This window comes from Opisthorchis viverrini (assembly GCF_000715545.1).
Source record: "Opisthorchis viverrini unplaced genomic scaffold opera_v5_5, whole genome shotgun sequence".
NCBI lineage: Eukaryota > Metazoa > Platyhelminthes > Trematoda > Opisthorchiida > Opisthorchiidae > Opisthorchis > Opisthorchis viverrini.
Window position 1 is genome coordinate 507433 of NW_008751661.1, and position 18407 is coordinate 525839.

Sequence of the window (18407 nt, forward strand, 5' to 3'; positions counted from 1 at the left end):
TAGAGCATGGAAACTGCAGCCAGATTACATCCACGGTTTCTCCCTAGAATTTACAACTGTCCCTGCACCAAGTGGATTCATTGCAACAAGGTCAACTATATGTTATGCTTTTTCCACATCCTGCACGATTTAGTGAATTGTAAAACCAGAAATGGTGTCCTACTCAACAAAAAACTCATCAAGAATAAAAAATCCACAGTCCTAATTGGAAAACCTTTTTTCAACCTCTGATGCAACCCAGTGAATAGTAATGTTTCAACCGTTCCATCTACTTCTACAGTCCTCATTCAAGTAATATTTTACAAGTGTGTGACTATCTGCAACCACGTTATTTAAAGGCTGTCCACGCAACCTGTATGCGTTGCCGTGAACTTAATCCGCAGAACATTTTTACCCGTCTAATTCGGTTGTATGGCTTGACGATTTTTCCGACCCCTACTGAACTGATGAACTGATTTGACCATCTCTTGAGACTTTTTCTCCAACTTTTATCTAGCTATTCTCCTGAAGCCCGTTTCCATGGCTACTGGTAACTAACTGATTGTAACCATCTCAAGTGTCATGGAACGTTTATTTACCAAGGATGTCTACTTTCCCTGACCTTTCGTAGGATGCCTCTCTGTTGCATTCGATGGAGTTACCTTTTGACAAAATTTTCCCTATTGTTCTCCCACTTTACGCACGAACGACAGACAAATCATGACTAAAATTCATCCTTCTTGTTGCACTCCTTCACTTACCAGGCAGCTATACGACAGTGTTTCGTTCTGATTATAATATACAGAAAAAGCAAGAAACTCTTCTCTCTTCCTAATTCTGGTGTGCTTCCAAACATCACTCTGCCAACATTTGCTTCCATCCATGTGTAAAGTGCATTTCTGCGCATCAAACTCATTATCCTCTTCTTCTTTTGCAAGTTAAAGGGTTCATTAAAGACGTCCTGGACTCTCGTGGACTTGAGATGCATTGCAACTCATCCAGGCGCTTACTATAGTTGCTCTTCTGTTGCCACTGATGGGGACTTATCATCACATCACACCAAATTCCAACTGCCCGTATGTTGGATGAGTTTCCTCAAAACCGAGAAATTATTGTCCCCATTAAAGATAAGTGACATTTTATAAGCCTCCATATGTCAATTTCCAGATTTGCTTTTTCGCCCTATACTTGTAGTAACGGTTGCTCTTCATTGACTTCCCAGAAAGTATTTTCTTTTCATTTGGCTTTGAATCACGTTCAAATTGAGGCTGATAAATACAAAAAATATCATTCCTCGTGTTCCTCTTTCTGTTGTCAGATGCATGTGTCGTCATTCATTTTTGAACAACATGGTTACAAACTTAAAAAGTGAATGCAAGCGACGAATGCGAAAGGGTAGCAGGAGAATATGGGACAAAAGAGAGAAACGTCTCATTCGAAGCCATGCCGCCAACAGTTTCAGTCAGATGAGATGAATCCCAACGTATGTAAAAATTTTGAAATGAAAACACGCGTCTAAAGACCAACTACCGAAAAAAGGACAAAAAATGGTGAATGCTCTTCAAGGCGCGGTAAGCACTAGCACAATCAAGACTCGCACATCAGGCACAAAGTGTCCGTCATACTGGGTATGGTGTGAGCTTAAACTGCAAAAATGTACACACAGCACCATGTGCCATAAGTAGGCAGAGAGGCTACAATAGCAAGCAAATACAAGTCACTGACTGTGACCTTAGGAGGACCCAGTCCTTGGCGGATTAAGGAAAACAGGTCCCTCAATAAGAGGTGATCATCGGTTGGTGAACCAAACAGTCGATTTCACAATTGATTGCAAGTAGGGCTGAGATTATGGCGAGGTATTATTCATCAGCACCATACTTCTGCTTCTTCTCATTACACACAGTCGCGGCGTGCCCATCCGAGACTATGCTACGTCTATTACAGTTGCTCGGCAATCCCGAACAGCGATTAGGTCAAGTTTTGATGAAGGACGTCGAAGTAGATACTCTCAACTCCTCGAAGACGGTGTATTCTAGTCGACGGACACGTTTGGCCTTGCAACGCAACTATGACAAATACATCTGGCGTGATGCGTCATCCAGCAGAACTGCGAAATATGCAGCAAATTCTCCGGTTGGCCACAGTTTTCACAACATAAGACCGTCTGGTCACCATGGCCATACCGAGCGCTTCTAACTCTCGTCTTGAGCAGGTTGCATCGGAGCTGGATACTGCAGACAAACATCCGAGGAAACATTCGTTCTGGAAATACAAGCCATCAATTAGAAAGAGGCAAAGCGACCAACTCTCGTAAACCGCGATCGTCAACGTTTTTGTACAGACTATTACCCCAAGCAGATACCAGCTCTTCCTTGGTGTTTGCGTCTACCTATACATATATCTGTATTTCTCCCCACTTATCTATTTAGTTATACATTTAACCATTCAGGTATGTGTTTATATATTTATTTTCGCTTACTTATTGTTACTTACTTGCTTTCATTGCTTACTTCTTCGATTAAAGAGGGAAATCCAGATATTCGAATTCTCCAACACATTTGTTTCGCCCTGTTAAGTGGCGAACGTGGTCTTCTTTTCTAGGGGATATTTGTGTATTCATGTTAGTTTTCGTTATACTTCCAGTGCTCGGTTACCTACCCCACCTTCCCAAATTATCGGTGGACGATACTGTGGCAGCTGCAACACTCAACAAGTGAAGCCCTCCTACATCTGATAACGATGATGATGATGACTCGAACAAGGGTGACTCTTAGGTTTTATTTTTGATTTTATATTAGGCTGTATTAGGTTTATTATTTATAGGTATTTATATTTATATTTATTCATATATTTATATACATATTATTTATGTTATGTTATGTTATTTATTTATCCATATTTATAGGTATTTATATTTGGTTTTATTCCAAAGGGTTGCGTCGGCAAGACTTTGACTTGCGCGATCCACACAGCTGGCTGATTTTCGGCCCCCAAGTATCAACCTGTGCATCTTGACATCTTCCAATGTGTTAGAAATATGAATAACACGAATGGTAAAACCTACTCTGCCGCCACAAAATGGAAAATCGAGCTATTTTATGATCAATGTGCCTCGATAAAATCAAAGTAAGATGGCCAATGACTGTTTGAGTTGAGTGGAATAAAATGCAGCGCAAGAGCCACCAAAACAAGCACTGGGTTCTCTTTTCACTTGGATTGACAAAACACAGTATACCGTCAAGTGTTTATCTAGCAGACGTGTCTGCTACAGTGACTTAATCTATCTCGTTTTAGGAGTTTTGGTTGCTTCGTGCAATAGAAATGTGGTCATGAACTGTAGAAGCAACCATTTTGGCGGCGATGTTGACAAGGCTAATTTTCCCATCGTTACATAAAAGGCTTTTGAACCTAGCCAGATGTAAAAGATCCCGTTTCCAATTTGAAACACAGCAACGCGTCGGGTGGTTTAAGAAATACGGGAGTACATTCTCCGTAAATTTCTCACCTTTAAAATTAGTGCTTTCTAAAATGACGTAGCCTATTGTAGGAATAGATGTTTGGCGGTCCCATAGACAAGGTTTTAGGGAGTTCCCTTTGAAAATTATAATGATTTTATGGTTAGTTATCCGTTTTCCGTGCGGCCTAATATCGTCTTCTTGTTTGGGCCAGGTTTACACTTTATGGAGCTGACGTTTTACGCAAAACGTTACGGATTGGACGAAAAGCTCAGCATCAGCATTTGAAGCTTCTCTCAACATCCCAAGAAGTTCGACATGCCCGATGTTTTCTGGCTGGCCATTCTCCTGGGGCTCGACGTAATCAGGAGTCTGTAGTCTTGAAAAGGCCGGACGGTAACGCCTATCACTTTGTCCAAGATTCACTTTGTGTCCTCCAAGAAAGTACGGAGACAGTTATTCTAAATCTATTAGGTAGGACAACTATTATTCTGCGGTGGTCCGGTGGCTGTCAGATAAGTCCAAACAAATAGATATAATTTCTATTGTTATACTCCTAAAAAACATGTCTCATTTAATTGCCCATCGAAAACAAACTTTTCGCTCGAGCAGAAAGATGCCAGATGTCTCTAGTTTATACATTGGAATCACTTAAACCTCCCCCATGTCTCTTCTCAGTTCCTCAATTCGCCAAAATTCCACTACTGCCGATGCCCGTATCCATATTTGTGCTGTTTACATGTGGTATAATTTTTAGCAAACACCGTCCGAGACGCTGTCCGTGCACACCTGCGATAGCGGGGTGAGCTGGTACAAAGAACGCAACAAGGCTGTCTTGTTTTCCACACCGTTTCCCTAGAATGAAACAGACTACGAATCGGCGAATAAATTCGTTCGACTGGCCCAGAAAGATAGTTCATTTATTCCAGCTTAAAAATAAGTCTTTTCCGAATATGAAGTCGACCGCACTTCGAATTCAATCGGAAATCCCGTGGTGAGGACAGGATCTGTGACACGAATATCAGTTTTACTGATGAACACCAAGGTACCAGTTTGGCACAGTATCCCTTGCAAAACCCCTCTGTATAGACCCGAGTTATCAACCAAGCTACGCCTCAAACCCAATACGAATACTGAGAATTTTAGAACTCCTGATTTCGGTAGTCTCATCCATCTCAGAAGAGCTCGTGGGGGCCATGTTTAAGGCTCCTTTGATTTCACTCCCTCGGAAAATCTAGCAGTTGGTATTCGGTGCCTCATTTCACAGTCACCATCAGTGTTACAGGATTGACATCAACGCTTAAAGGTGTTCGCAAACTAGTACCGGGAATGGACGTTAATCGTGTCCCCAGTGTCATTCAAATTGTACTCGAGGTCTGACGATTGGCATCCAGGTGATCAACTGTTTTCGAAGGGAATTCGAAGAATCCGGCGGGCTAGTACTACATATTTTAGTCGTTCGAAAGCTTTCACCGTCCGTTGCGGCTAAAAGGTGCGCTCACTGTCTTTGGTTTTCAACCCGGGCTTAACCAACTGTCTTAAGTGGACCATCAGTAAGCAAATTTATGGCGCTTGACAGACAATAGTGGAGTTCCTGCAGGGGTCGGTCCAGTCCTCAGCGTTCTTGTAGTAAACCATTAAACTTGGGAAATTTTTTTATCTGCGGCAGCAAATTTCTCTTAAATGAAGCACAAGGATCTAAGTTCATCGGATTCTCAATGAAGGGTGGAAAAGTACAAAACCACTGTTGCATATGAACCTCACGTGCGCGAAGAGTAAGCCAAAGTTAAACACTCCCGAATAGTGACACGTGCTAGGCTTTGTTTGAATAACTGGGGAACCGAGTACGTCTAGCCGCAACAGTCCGCAGAAACTATGTTGCGATACAACCATCGCTAGTTCTTCGGATGGGAACGACCAAAACTCTACCCAAGGGAGCAGATGAAAATAGAAAATATTGAAACTGACCAAAAAACGGCTTCATTCAGGAAGTGATTTTAGTGCTCCTACAAAATCTGAAGGCTCTGCCGGAGCATGCAGATTCTGCTGCCATACTTGCAACGAGGATGCCTGTAGTAATTTGGATGGGTGTGGCATTTAAGAATGACACAGAGTTCACCACATCTTTGACGTATAAACTCCGTCGCTAATCAGGTTGTCTTTTTAGAAGGCAACTGAATATTTTGCTAACCATTACTAATGAGCGCCTCTATAGAATTAGCATCTGGGTGTCGTGCACACGCATATGGCCACTGGTCATCAATTCCCGGCATCTTCAACTAAAGACACTTATGAAATGCGCTCACACTGCCTGTGTAGTTAGTTGCCACATAGCCGTTAACTAGGAATGGAATGTCCACTCCAACCAACTCACAAACCCTCTACAAGGACGCGACTCCCTAACAGAACTACTTAACTGGCTGCAAGGAATACTTCCGAGTTCTAATTCGCCAAATACACAAATTTTGATTTTTGCCATCACAGTCGCTTATCAGAGGGTGTTTTGCGCATGACCCATTAAAACTAATTGTTAAATGCAATGAAATCTGGTGGTACCCGCAGTTTCCGCGTGAAAAAGTTTGTGCGGGGGGAACATCCTCGGAATTCCATCAGCCGAAGATACTCCATTGCCATAGTTTTTCGGCATGTGGCCTGATTTCTTATGTAGTCCACAACAATGCATGGGCTTCAACTGCAAGCTACCGTATACTTTTTTCACAAGAGGTCCCCGCTGGGAAGAAGTCATTGTACTGATTGAACAGTGGAAAAATGAAGGTGGCATCTACTACGGGGTTTCCACATTTCAGCCGGACCAGCAAGGACAAATGTGTCCAAAAGAATTGCTCATGCTGCGCTCAAGCTTTTGTCGTCGAATCATTTGTTCAGGGTGATGAGTTGCTGCTTTGTCAAGAGGATAAGGACGATCATATGCATTTTTCCGGTTTTATTTTCTCACTTTTACAGCTGCAACAACAGAAGAAAAAATAAAACAGATCATTACGTATTGCTGGGTAAACAAAACTCATTATAAATACTTGGATAAAATCAAGGTGTGTGCTAGAAAAGAATTTTGTTCGACGAGCGGAGTAGTTCTGCTGCGGCGCTAAAAATGACGATGATGTCGATTGCTAGGGTGTTCTAATTTTTGTCCCCGTCCAGTCTTGTGCTCTCCCTACTGTGCTGTCGGCTAAAATCTTTTGCCCATTTGGTTGCTGACACATACCAACCACAACTACAGTATGATCAATGTTCAGTTTGTGGTTTGCTTCTTGTATGTCTTCTTCTGTGCATGACTCAGGCATCAGTAGCGTTGCTGGAAATCGAAGGGTAAGGCGACGGGTTTGACTTTTGGGGTGTTTCTGTCAAGAAAGGAAAACAAAGAGAGGTGCGTTTGAAATAAAACAGTTGGTTGATTGTGCAGAAATTCTTGCGGTCTGTTCAGTCTTGGATCAAACAGATCGAAGCAACTACCTACTGATATGTACTCACAGCAACTTAAAAGTTCCACAAAGAACGATTGGATCGGAAATGATCATCCGGAAGAGCCGTATTCACTACGACAGGCCTACCTCATTCGAAATTATTTTATATGGGTTAAGCATTCAATAAGGGCAACTGCCATTCATTAACATCATAATGTTTCACCCTCCCACAGGAAGGGAAAGAATGGTCTCTGAAAAGGATTTCTGTGCTATTGTCGAGCTGGTTCCTTATCACAGCGAACACATCTTAGATCAGTACCTTGATGGAAATCTTCTTCAAAGGGACTTTCTTCGGTAGCCTATTATGCCACTAAACCAGTGTAGAACTGGCTGGACAACTTAAATGAGTCAGCTGTAATAAATTCAGTCCTAGGTCGGCCGAATAATCAGAATAATGGAATATAGTGTAATAATGGCGATTTGGTTGGCTGAAGCTGCCCTGATGATCATGGGGATCTGAAGAGGCTATAGAATAGGGATAGCTGAGGTCAAAACAACCTGGAGACCTGCAAGCAAAACAGGCCTGAATGTCATTGTGTACGATTGGGCAACAGTCCCACGTTTAGGTCCATCATTTGGTTCCGATAGCAGATCCACGTGCTACTTCTTTCAAACGTGAAGGCATTCGTTGATTCTATGCAGTCTCGGGTGGTAGCTGGTTGCCGTAAGTGACACTTAAGAGTAGTCTATCACGTCCAATGTACTCGAGATGTATTCGAGATAGTGCGATGTACTCTATGGACGCAACACATTACTCATAAAACTTCTGAAAACATTCAGTTCATGGAGGAATCATAAACGAGAGATTCACATGGGCTCCAATCGAGTATCCCCTGAAAAATAAACTGGAATTTAGTTGAGCATGTTGTCAAATTTCATGTAATTTGAGTTCACCTCGAACATGAGCTTTACGGAGACTCGGCGACTGCATCATTTTGGATGGGCCCCAAGGTGAGCAAAATCGGTTGTGGTCTGACAGTGAGTCTTAAAGCTACCCTACGAATAGCGTTTTACGTCTGTATAATGCACGCGATATCTCGAACATCTCATAAAATGAAACATGAGGCAACCTGGTGAAGCACATCTATTTAAAGGGCATCGTGATGGAGAAATCCAGCTGAGTTTCCTTATTTCACTCCAAACGACCTATGCTAATGAAACCCAATGAACATCTGACAACCTTGCATTTCCTCTAAAGAACCCCATTGGTCAGTAAATATCGAAATGCCTTGAAGTGGACTTGAAAAGGTCTAGCCATTTTTGCGGTTTCTAATGGTAAAAAATGATAATCGGTGGATGAAACCGGTGCAAGCGGCAGAAAATGACATCTGCACACTGAAGAACACAACATACACCGAGATAAGACTGAAAATAAGAGGGATGTAACAAAACGTCTTCAGTAGTCCACAGAGGTTTACCTGTTTGATCTCCGGTAATTGTGCTCCGACCACAAGCGTACAACAGTTCCACTGTTTAAGAATTTCTCCTAGGGCCTTACGGTCAACGGTGCCGCTATTCAGCTCTGGTCGATGACGATGCCTCCTCAGTACATCCCTGAAGTGAATAAAAACCGAATCATAATGAAGCAAAAGTTTGTCAAAAATTTTTGAGGAACATAAAGTAGGAACATAAAGTTTTCACGCTTCTAATGTCAGTCGAACACGAAATGACAAGCTAGAGAACATTGCATCTCTAGTAAGGGAGAAAACCGTTCAACAGAAATGGCTTATAGGCTCCCTGAAGTTGAAAGACACGTCAGTTGCACGGTCTGTGATGGTCGAAATTTATCGGTCGTTTACTTCATCTAACTACTTCACCGAAAGCCTGTGCGATCTTGCCGCCATGAATTTTGGACCTTAAAACACACTATACTATGTCCATCATACGTTCCATTTCCATCCTTCTAATCCAGGATACTGTGCGCTTCATCTTTTTGCCACCGGACCTCAATTTACAGTCCTAGCATCGAGTGCGAGAGTAGCGTTATCACGATCTGTGTGAAGGCTTCTGAATTACTTACTATCTTGGTTAGTGTATTGGGAGTGAGTGCCATAACTGTAAATCTATGGTAAATAATAGTCTTGGACAATGAATGGTTCAATGCGCAACTGTTTACGGAATTCGGTCTGACAGGATAAGACCATGAGAAGGCGCTTTAGTAAAATACTCAAGCTCCACCGACTTTTATTTAAAAATCAGCTAACTCTTTTGCTCGAAGGATGATAAATATGATGTTCACGCAGTCGGATAAGATTTGCTGTACATCGTAGCCTTAAAGTGTTCTGCCAGGACATGCGCAAAATAGCATAACGGCTTGGGCTAGATCGATCGATGAGGCTTTGATGGACGAAACTCGCCGTGTTTCGAGCCCCATAATGCAAACGTACGTGTAGACTGGTGCGGTAGTTTCGTTAATGGACCTCAATTGAAGTGCCTAATCGAGGTTAACCACCAGATTATTTTTTTGAAATGGGCAATCTGAGCAAATAGCCTATCAAGCCCAGCTGAGACTCAGGTTCATGGTATTCTTGCAAATGAGTTTGTTCCGCGAAAAGCTCATAATTTTCTTATAGAGGAGAATGTTGGTAGCTCAGGTAGTGTAGATGGTCGTGGGCTTGTTCGCTGAGGCGCGCAGTTTGATTGTAAACGTTTCATCACCAGTCAAGGTGACGTCACCAGTGCATTATTGGGGAGCGTAGTGGTGCACAACAACTAATTCATAGCTACGCACCACTACGCTCCCCAATAACTCACTGAAGATTGGTGATGAAACGTTTGCAATCGAATTGCCATGCTCAGCGAACAGCTCCTAATTTTTCGTTTGATCAGAAGTGATGTTCAGGCAGAAAATGGAGTGGATGGAGATTCGGGGACTGCGTTCAGTGGATGAGCTCCAACAATGATGAAACCGATACTAGACTGTGGAGTCTCTCAGCAACCTAAGTAGTTAACTATGTGAAGCCTAGATGTGTGTTCTTCCTCTGATACTGATATGCGCACCTACGCTTTTCGGCATGACGTTCCTTAAGAAGCAGTTTAGGTTTTTAGTTTATGCAGCCTGGAGTTTTATGACTCATAAACTCGTTAGCATATATTTGTTGCCTATGGACACTAAAGCAAACATTTCGGCACCGTTTTTGTACAAATTATGAAGCTTGGAAGACTTTTTCTCGTAGACTACAAGCAGTCACCACTTTTGCAAGCACATAATAGTCCCCTTTATATTATTGGGATTTTGGGACCAAAGCATAGATGCACCGTGAGGAATATTGTGCTCCCAATAAGAATGTGTTCGAGAAATTACTGGTCTGCATATGCAAAAGTAAAAACTCATTTTATGTGTTCCGCAACAACGAAGTTGTGGTGGATTTCGTTTGTGTGGCAAGAAAATAGAGAGACATTTTGTGCCATTTAGGTCAGTACCGTGATCAACCTGACTTGTTTCCTCCAAATGGAACCATCCACCCTAGAAGGAACCATCCTCCCTCGGTCCCGAGACTATTGCCATAAGACTGACACGCGAGGCTTTGTATATACCGACACGTATATACACTGTCACATCTTAGGGACTCCTTATTAGGAAGTCTTCCCTAAATATAGAGTAGTTTCATATTTCATGTTACCAGTTTTCATCATGATGTATGCCAAGAGTATTCCTAAGGCCTGCAGCGTACCAAACCGGTCGCGTTGTTCCCTTCGATGTCTCTTTTGGCGAACGATATTGGTGAGGCTAGGCCAAAGGATTTATGGACACCCCAGATCTACCGCTATTCGGACGAATTCTTAGCCGTACCAATGTTTTCACACATAGGCGTGGTTACGAATAAACTTTGGGTCTTTCAGCAAGAGAGTCCAGTGCGCTTTCATTGTCAACTTTTATTCAGGCGCTGCACTTGGTCGACAAAGAATAACTCGTCGCCTAAGAAATGTTGCTAAAGCTTGTTGGCTACACCCAGTAATGAAGGTCACGAAAGACTGTCATGAGGTGATCGTCTAACCTTTTTGAAATATATCCAGAAAAGTCTTCTGCAGACTATATCAATCAATATCCTAGACCAGCTACAGCTTTTATCTCATTAGATTGTAGGTAGGCAGATGCGTAGGTAAATCCGATGCTGGCAGTCTTTGCTTGTAGATTACCGCAGGATTCACAAACTCCGTGCGATATTTCTATGTGATACTGGGAAACAGTTGCGCACATTCTGTTTAACTTATTGGGCACGATATCCAAACAATTGCAGATGGCATTGATGTAATTACATTCGTGTGGCAATTTTTCTCCGCCACATGGCTTCTGCTTGGTTGGTACACCATCTACACCGCTGAGCCCGTTTCATATAGCAAACGTGTAAGCACAGCCTGCCCAAGTCCACGGGTGCACTGTTCGAACAATTTCTCTCCACTTTGTTGTTCTCAAGACCTTACCTTCTTTGCAGCTGGATTCCACCATCTTTTAGGTCTTGCTTAGCAATCTGCCAGCAGAAAATCGAGAGAAGTTCGACCGCACTCCATCTTCGGGGTTGTGCTGTCAAATACATCAGCCATATTTGCCAATCGGGTAAAGTCAGTCCATCCTGACTAGCTGAAAAGCACTATGCTGCTGTTGCTTTCCTGGTGAGAGGTGTCGAAAATGCACCAGGTTATTTGAAACCACATTCTTCCGGTCCATGAGTGAACACTACCGGTAATCCACAAGTGGCTGACCAGCAATGTGATCAATTTAATATTAGACAGTATTATTATTATATTATATTATTATATGTATTAAATATTATATACTATATTATTATTATTATATTATTATTAGACAATAGCGTAGTCACGTAGTCGCATGGTCTTCGGTTGATCATTTTCCAGAGGAAGAGACCATGAAATTTGTGATTTTATTCACTCTCGTGAAGATCATCTGTAGTTCCTCTCCTCTTCTACAGGCGCGCAATAAAAGTTACAGATCAAACCACAGTATACATCTTTTTTCTCCATCTCTCGTGACAAAAAACACAAAGTTTCTAATGGATTGCGTGGAGAGTTGAGAGATTTTTCGTTAGCTACGTCGTCTTTGGCGATAAACGTCACAACCGCGTTATAATCCTCTCTGCATTCAGAACAGATCATGGTCACCGAACCAAAGATTATACAGCCATCTAAGAAACCATGCATTTGTTCGGCCTAGATTGCTGGTTTGCCTGTGTGATCAGGTTACAAGTTTGTTTACAGCCGTAGAGCTCAGGTTACAGATTGGCTTGAGCTGGGATTGGTCTCATTTCTTCCTATAGCACAGTGAAGTATACTGGCTTTCGATCTATAAAAATCGCACCGGCGTTCAGGAGAAATTAAAGCGACTACGAAGCGGTATGAAGCCACAGTCTCTCGAGACTCTGTGAAGCGTTAAGAGGACGTTAGGGGATCGGGGACGTATGTGAATAACGGAAGAATTACGACCTAGGCTGTTTCATTCTAGTCGAATAATTCGGTTGTACCTCATCGTGCAATCCTCAGATTCGGTGTAGTTTACATTCAATGCATCAAGTGTGACTTCCTCCATTATTTATCTACTGACAGACGTAAAACTACATTTAGTGCCCAGCTTGCTTAGCTAAAGTGACCTGGAGGTCAGATAATGCACTTAAGCGAAGCCCCTAAGAGGCACTTTGTCCCAACGTACGACTGACTCACGAGTAAACCAGCTTGAAAGATTGTGTGTAGTGCACAATCCAGCTCCTGATGGAAGAGAGAAAGCACTTCTCTGCAAAATCATTTGTTAGGAAGAACAAACCAGGTGGTTACAAGCTATTAGACACCAAATTAAATATTTCATATGCACAGAGTCTTTGAAAACTGAACGTCTCGAAACGTCCTCTGGAACATTCCTGGACGTCCTTCGGACAGTAAGCAATTATAAAAGAACATCGCAAAGCAGTTCCATAATCCCCATGACAATCTTCGTCTTTCGTCGGATACGAGGACGGAGCCTGGTCACTGGACAACAGGCTACTTGCGTGCTTCATCAGCAGTGTAAACCATTATACTGGTAGCCATTTCACCGTGAACTAGGGTTGCTTATCTTACAGTAGTTTTCAGAAAGCAGAACGGAATAATTTGTGCGCCGTGGTGTTTCATATTTTATTAGGTGAACTTGGATTTGGGTATCAAAGGGAACGGGACTTCATCACCAGATTAAGACCCTGATTATTCATATAAATGTACACTATTCATGAATAGATTTCAGTGGTAGCTCAAATCATATGGCTAGGTAACTTTACGTACTGGATAATCTCCCTCTTGTAGTTGCGTTTGTCTGTTCACTATGTCTCCCAAAGTTACACCGTTGAGGTCTTTGTTAGTCTTGTTATTTAGCTGTAATCCAGAACAAGCGTCTCTTATTGACGGACGCTAACGAATTCACACACAATAAGCCCTGCAGTATTATGTGGTCCAAATTTATGTTTGATTAGCTTTGAGGTCACGCTTTAGATAAAATTTGATCACAAATTATGTCTATCATCCAAGGGAGCAGGCCATAGGGTGCCAAAATATGGCGGCGGCGAGGATCCAGTGGATATCTGGAGAATGTCCCATTTCATCGAAAATCTGTGAGGAAAATCGGGAACTGGCAAATGAGCATTCTGGGATAAGCAAGTGCTGCACAGCGAACGAATTGAAGGAAACATTAGCTGAGTGAGTGTTGTTCTTTCCAGCTTGAGAAAATACTAGATATTTGTTGGGCAGCAGCAACATTTTTTTATTCAAATCCAGTGTCCGACAGGAACAACTAGATAGACAGATTTTCAACATTTCTAGACATTTCGCATGTTCGCCAATGTCTTTCGGAAATGCCATCCGGCCCATGAAATAGGTTGGCATTATCTGCATTGGAATAAATGATCAGATATGGACCTGTCCTAATGGGGAAAATCGCTCATCTGGGAGGAAGGGTAGAGTGGCCTTTTGGAAGAGAGAAACCTTTTTAGAAATCTGGCGGGGATAAGCGCCAGATTGGATAGTAATTTCAGATGAATATTGCTATATTAGGACAAGTGGTAATGGGAGTTCAAGTAATCAGCAACTTTCTTCAGAGGAGTTTAAAAGACGATCGGTCTAAAGAGGCTTTTATCTCAAAAGTTGAGCGTCGAATAAGCGTCAGTTAATCTTTCGAGCAGGAATTTATATTCATTAATGACCGAAGGTGGCTTTGCGGACACCGCGCTTCTCTCCGGCAAACAACTCGTTCTTCTCATAACCATGAATAAGAAGACTAAGGTGGTGGGTGATCTATTTTCCCGGTCTTCGTACCCACTCATATTGAAAGGAAGTAGGAGCTGTAACTGTGCCTCAATGAAACTTCCCTATACACGACATGTTACCACCATATGAACAGAAACACCAGTTAGCCGAATAGGGAAGCCCCCGGTTTCCCATCCACACGGCTCTACTTGAGGTGTGACTTCAGTTTTAAGGAGTTTATACAACAGTAGCAAACTTATACTACTCAAAACTTTGTGTCTTTGAACCCAAGTGGATTTCTTCTGAGCAATGCGGCTGGTCTAATGCCGTGCCTTGTTGAACAACGTTCCGACCCAACAAATATCTCCACCTACCTCCAATAATTTAAAAATGTTGAACCCTCTTCCTCCCTGGAAACACGTTCTTCTGCCTGCCACCGTGCTTGTTCTGCGTTACGTGCCTGAATGAACTTCTGTTTCATCCATTGTTTATGTGTCAACCGCAAAGATGTAACGTTGGGAACTGTGAATTCGGAAGTGGTCATTTTGTGAGGTAGCGGATCCTCACATGCAACAGGTGTAGCTTGCTGTGGACGATAAACAATACAAGCGAAAAACTATTCTAATTGTGAAACTCCACAAGTGAAAAACCAGCTTTACATATTGAATTTTGCTCATGAATCAGTGAACACTGAACAATTTTGTCAGCTCTTCTACTAGTGATTGAAACTTGAAGAAAGTACAAAGATTGTCATCAATAGTCCAACACCTAAATAGACATAATAAACGGGACTACCGCTTAAAACTGCAAGATAATGAGTTCAGGCACAAATCTTCAGTTGGTCTTGGCTGAAAATTAAAATGTACGGCGTAGTTTTCCCATGCCTGCAAAAGGCCAAAATAATAGATCAGCTGTAGCGTTCTTTTGGCTCCCAACTCCCATGCCACTAGAAGGAATCACGAGGGCTGGGATACTGCCGGATCGCCCAGGTCTAGACAGGGGCAGTCGAGAGGCAGAAGTCGGGTTCGAATCAGGGACTTTCCGGTCAATAAACTCGTGCTCTAACCACCGAGGCGTCTCACCCAGGAAAATAACGGGGTTCTTTCTGGAAAAATTTGGAACCGAAATATCTGGGGAAATTTGATCCTGGAACCGAATTTTATGCACTCTGTCATTAAGCTTCGGGTACATGCACAAATTAGTGGGGGCCAGCTGCAATAATAATGGCCCAACAAACGAATGAAATTTGAGGACGTATTTGGAGAAGCCTTTTATCAGTATTTAAAATCGATTTGACATCTATTATGATATCTTCACCCAACAATAAACGAATGCACATGAGAAAAAATCAGAGTATGACGAAAGGAGTAGCCGGGCTTTTCTGAACTTTCAAAAAACTTGAGATTCTCCAAAACCACATTCATCCCATCCGTTGTTATGCACTTTGCACCCACAAAGTGTAAGGTCATGCTCGTGGACATGCAGTCACTGAACACGTCACTTACAATCCAGGAAGAATTGTTTGAAGTTGTGGAGCGTTTTACGTGTCTTGGAAGTTGTATTAGTTCTGATTGTTGTCTGACAGATGAGGTGAATGCACGAATCTGCAAGGCTCGGGCCGCGTTTGCTAACTTGAGACACCTATGGCGTCAAAGTGGTTTATCAATGAATTTGAAGGGACGTGTGCATCAAGCTACAGTACGGGCTTGTCTTGTTCATGGCTGTGAGACTTGGCCTGTCCGAACGGCGGAAATGAGATGTCTTCGGGTGTCCGACAGTCGTTGTCTCAGATCAATAGCTCACGTGGGTTAGTGTCGGCGACTCCGTAAGGAGGCAATTAGAAAGCGAGTTTTCGGTTGTGCAACGGGTATTTCCATTGAAGGATGTGTTCAGCACCAGAAGCCGTGTTGGTTGGAACATGTGTTACGTATGCCGAACCATCGTTTGCCAAAAAGAGTGCTGTTTTCCATGTCCAATTCAGAGTTGCGGAAGCAGAGAGGTGACCAACCGTTGACTTGGCAGAGGAGTATGAAATAAATCAAGAAACGCTTGGGTGCTGTCGGTGCTACTCGACTTCTAGGATGGGGACCACGTGATCTCCACTGCGCCTGAGTGGAGACGCTGCAAAATATCGCTGCCAACCGATGTCAGCGATGATCTTGTTGTCAGTTTCTATCCAGATTGCCTGAGTGAATGTCTGGATTTGTAGACACCTCGGAATGATTGTAGTAATCTAGCACTACGTCTCTTCCCCCTCCACCTTTTTCATTTTCTTTCTTTCAAATAAACCATGGTTGTACGGCAGTGAAATATCGATGTTGAACACTGATGTCATGCTGTCGATGATGATGATGATGATGATGATGATGATGATGATGATGATGAAACCTCATCCAACAGAAGACCAGGTTCGTAAGTACCAGAAACTTTGAAGATCTCTGTGTTCATTGAGATCACTAAGGTACAAAATACCATGGCGGTCCTGAGTGTTACCACGAGCATTTGGACCCCAACGATAAAGGCGTCAGTTTGACAGCGTCCACTTAAATATGGCATCGTGGCCCAACTTAGTCTTTTTACCATTCTTCCTTCACCAACATTTTGGATCGAAAAAGAGCTTTCCCCGCTAAAGTAGAGATTTAAGTAGCGTGTTACATATCCTTACAAGATTTTGGTCTCCGAAAGCGTTGCTTCTTCCGTACTTTTATCAAGATGAATTGATAACATTTTCGACGCAGAAGCTAACCGAACGTACAGATACTGAGAAATAGCAGTAGTCGTCAATAAAAAAACCACTCACACTATTCCAGCTGTCTGTGCGATTAACTCTTTAACCGATGTCTTAGAAAAGATTATATTCGGATGTAGTAGTCTTTTTGACTCACCTTAGTTTCTGCACTTGTAACTGGAAGCAGGAGTTCATCAGCAACTAACGCCGCTCCGATAGAATGAACGGGCTCTCCAAGTGTTTCTGTTACTTCACACGAGCGCAGAGTTTTTTCAATTTTGGGTGAGTGCTCCCTAGGAAATTCAAGTTTCAGTGGTACGGAATTGGCGCTAGCAGAGTCCTGTGGTGTGTCTGATATGCTAGACGTATCTAATGGCAATGGTGAGCTGCTTTCGCTACTATTCTTGACGTTCAGTGTGCAGTCTGAAGAACTCTTTGGTTGGCTCACATCTCCAGGATTAGACTGTCGAAAAGAAAGATGCAAGAGTCATCGTGGAACAAAAGCCAAAAACGTAAATTACGTTATGGGTTCTGCCAAAGTTCCGGTGCTGTCTGAGAAAACAAACGCACTGTCAACCATTCGTGTAAGTCTTTCAACTGCGTTACATTTTTCATATTCGGGTGGCAATTCCAAGCGTTTCCGCACCAAAAACGGAATCAGACGTACAGCAAAAGTGACGGAAAATTGATACAAAATAGATTAAGCAACAAGACGGATAGAAATGGCCGGCTTCAAGAAGAGAGATCAAAACTTTTCGCACTATTCATAGTGAATGTCTTGCAAGAGTATAGTTCCCTTTGATAATAGGAAAGTTCACTTAGAATCATTTCGTTGAGGGTATTAAACAGAGGAAATATACACACTTTTACAGACTACCCTAAGCCACAGAAGTCCTCCAGACAAAAAAAGAATGACCATATGTGCACAAAAACAACATCGATTTCTCTAGAAATTTATAGCTTCCGAATAAAAATTATCAAATATCCATACCTCCCGTGTTCCGCGATATTTTGCGAAAGATTCAAAAAATAAACTTAGGCGGAGAAACATGCGGTCTGTTGCTTTTTTCAAGGAAGTTTGTGAAAAACACTGGCAGATGGTCCGTCAAACGGTAACATGATTGGCAGTGTTAAAACAGTTGTAGCTCAGGTGCGTGTACGAATCAGGTGGCCATCGATCTGTTCGGCGAGCTTGGCCAACGTTTCTCCACCAGGAGATACCATCGATGCGTACTGATGGTATCGCCTCGACTGGTGAAGAGGCATTTGTAAGCCGATTGCTAATTTCAAGCGAACATCTGATCAACTATTATCAACTTACATGGGTTAAACATGCCCGAATCCACCGGTTGGATAGTCGTCTGGCTTCAAGTCAGTTAAAAAGGCTGTTTTAATCTCCTATTGGTGAAGGCGCGTATGGTTGCACACTGTCTACTAAAAAAACAACGGTGTCCGTTGACCATAAATCGGAATGTATATAATGTACATATATATATATATATATATATATATATATAAATACACATAATTTGACATTCT

General features: G+C 42.4%; 2 protein-coding genes across 2 annotated transcripts in view; both read right to left on the reverse strand.

Annotated features, from left to right (window-relative positions):
* The window catches only part of T265_00489 (hypothetical protein), a gene marked incomplete at both ends in the record, with an annotated part of 4739 nt that extends 3081 nt beyond the window's left edge, over positions 1-1658 (reverse strand). Inside the window, one exon of the mRNA XM_009164293.1 lies at positions 1605-1658. Coding sequence (XP_009162557.1) covers positions 1605-1658 — 54 coding nt within the window. The remainder of the gene's footprint in view (positions 1-1604) is intronic.
* A 4727-nt stretch (positions 1659-6385) lies between these two features.
* The window catches only part of T265_00490 (hypothetical protein), a gene marked incomplete at both ends in the record, with an annotated part of 18333 nt that continues 6311 nt past the window's right edge, over positions 6386-18407 (reverse strand). Inside the window, 4 exons of the mRNA XM_009164294.1 lie at positions 6386-6793; positions 8335-8470; positions 14515-14726; positions 17026-17331. Of these exons, the coding sequence (XP_009162558.1) occupies positions 6563-6793; positions 8335-8470; positions 14515-14726; positions 17026-17331 (885 nt within the window). The remainder of the gene's footprint in view (positions 6794-8334; positions 8471-14514; positions 14727-17025; positions 17332-18407) is intronic.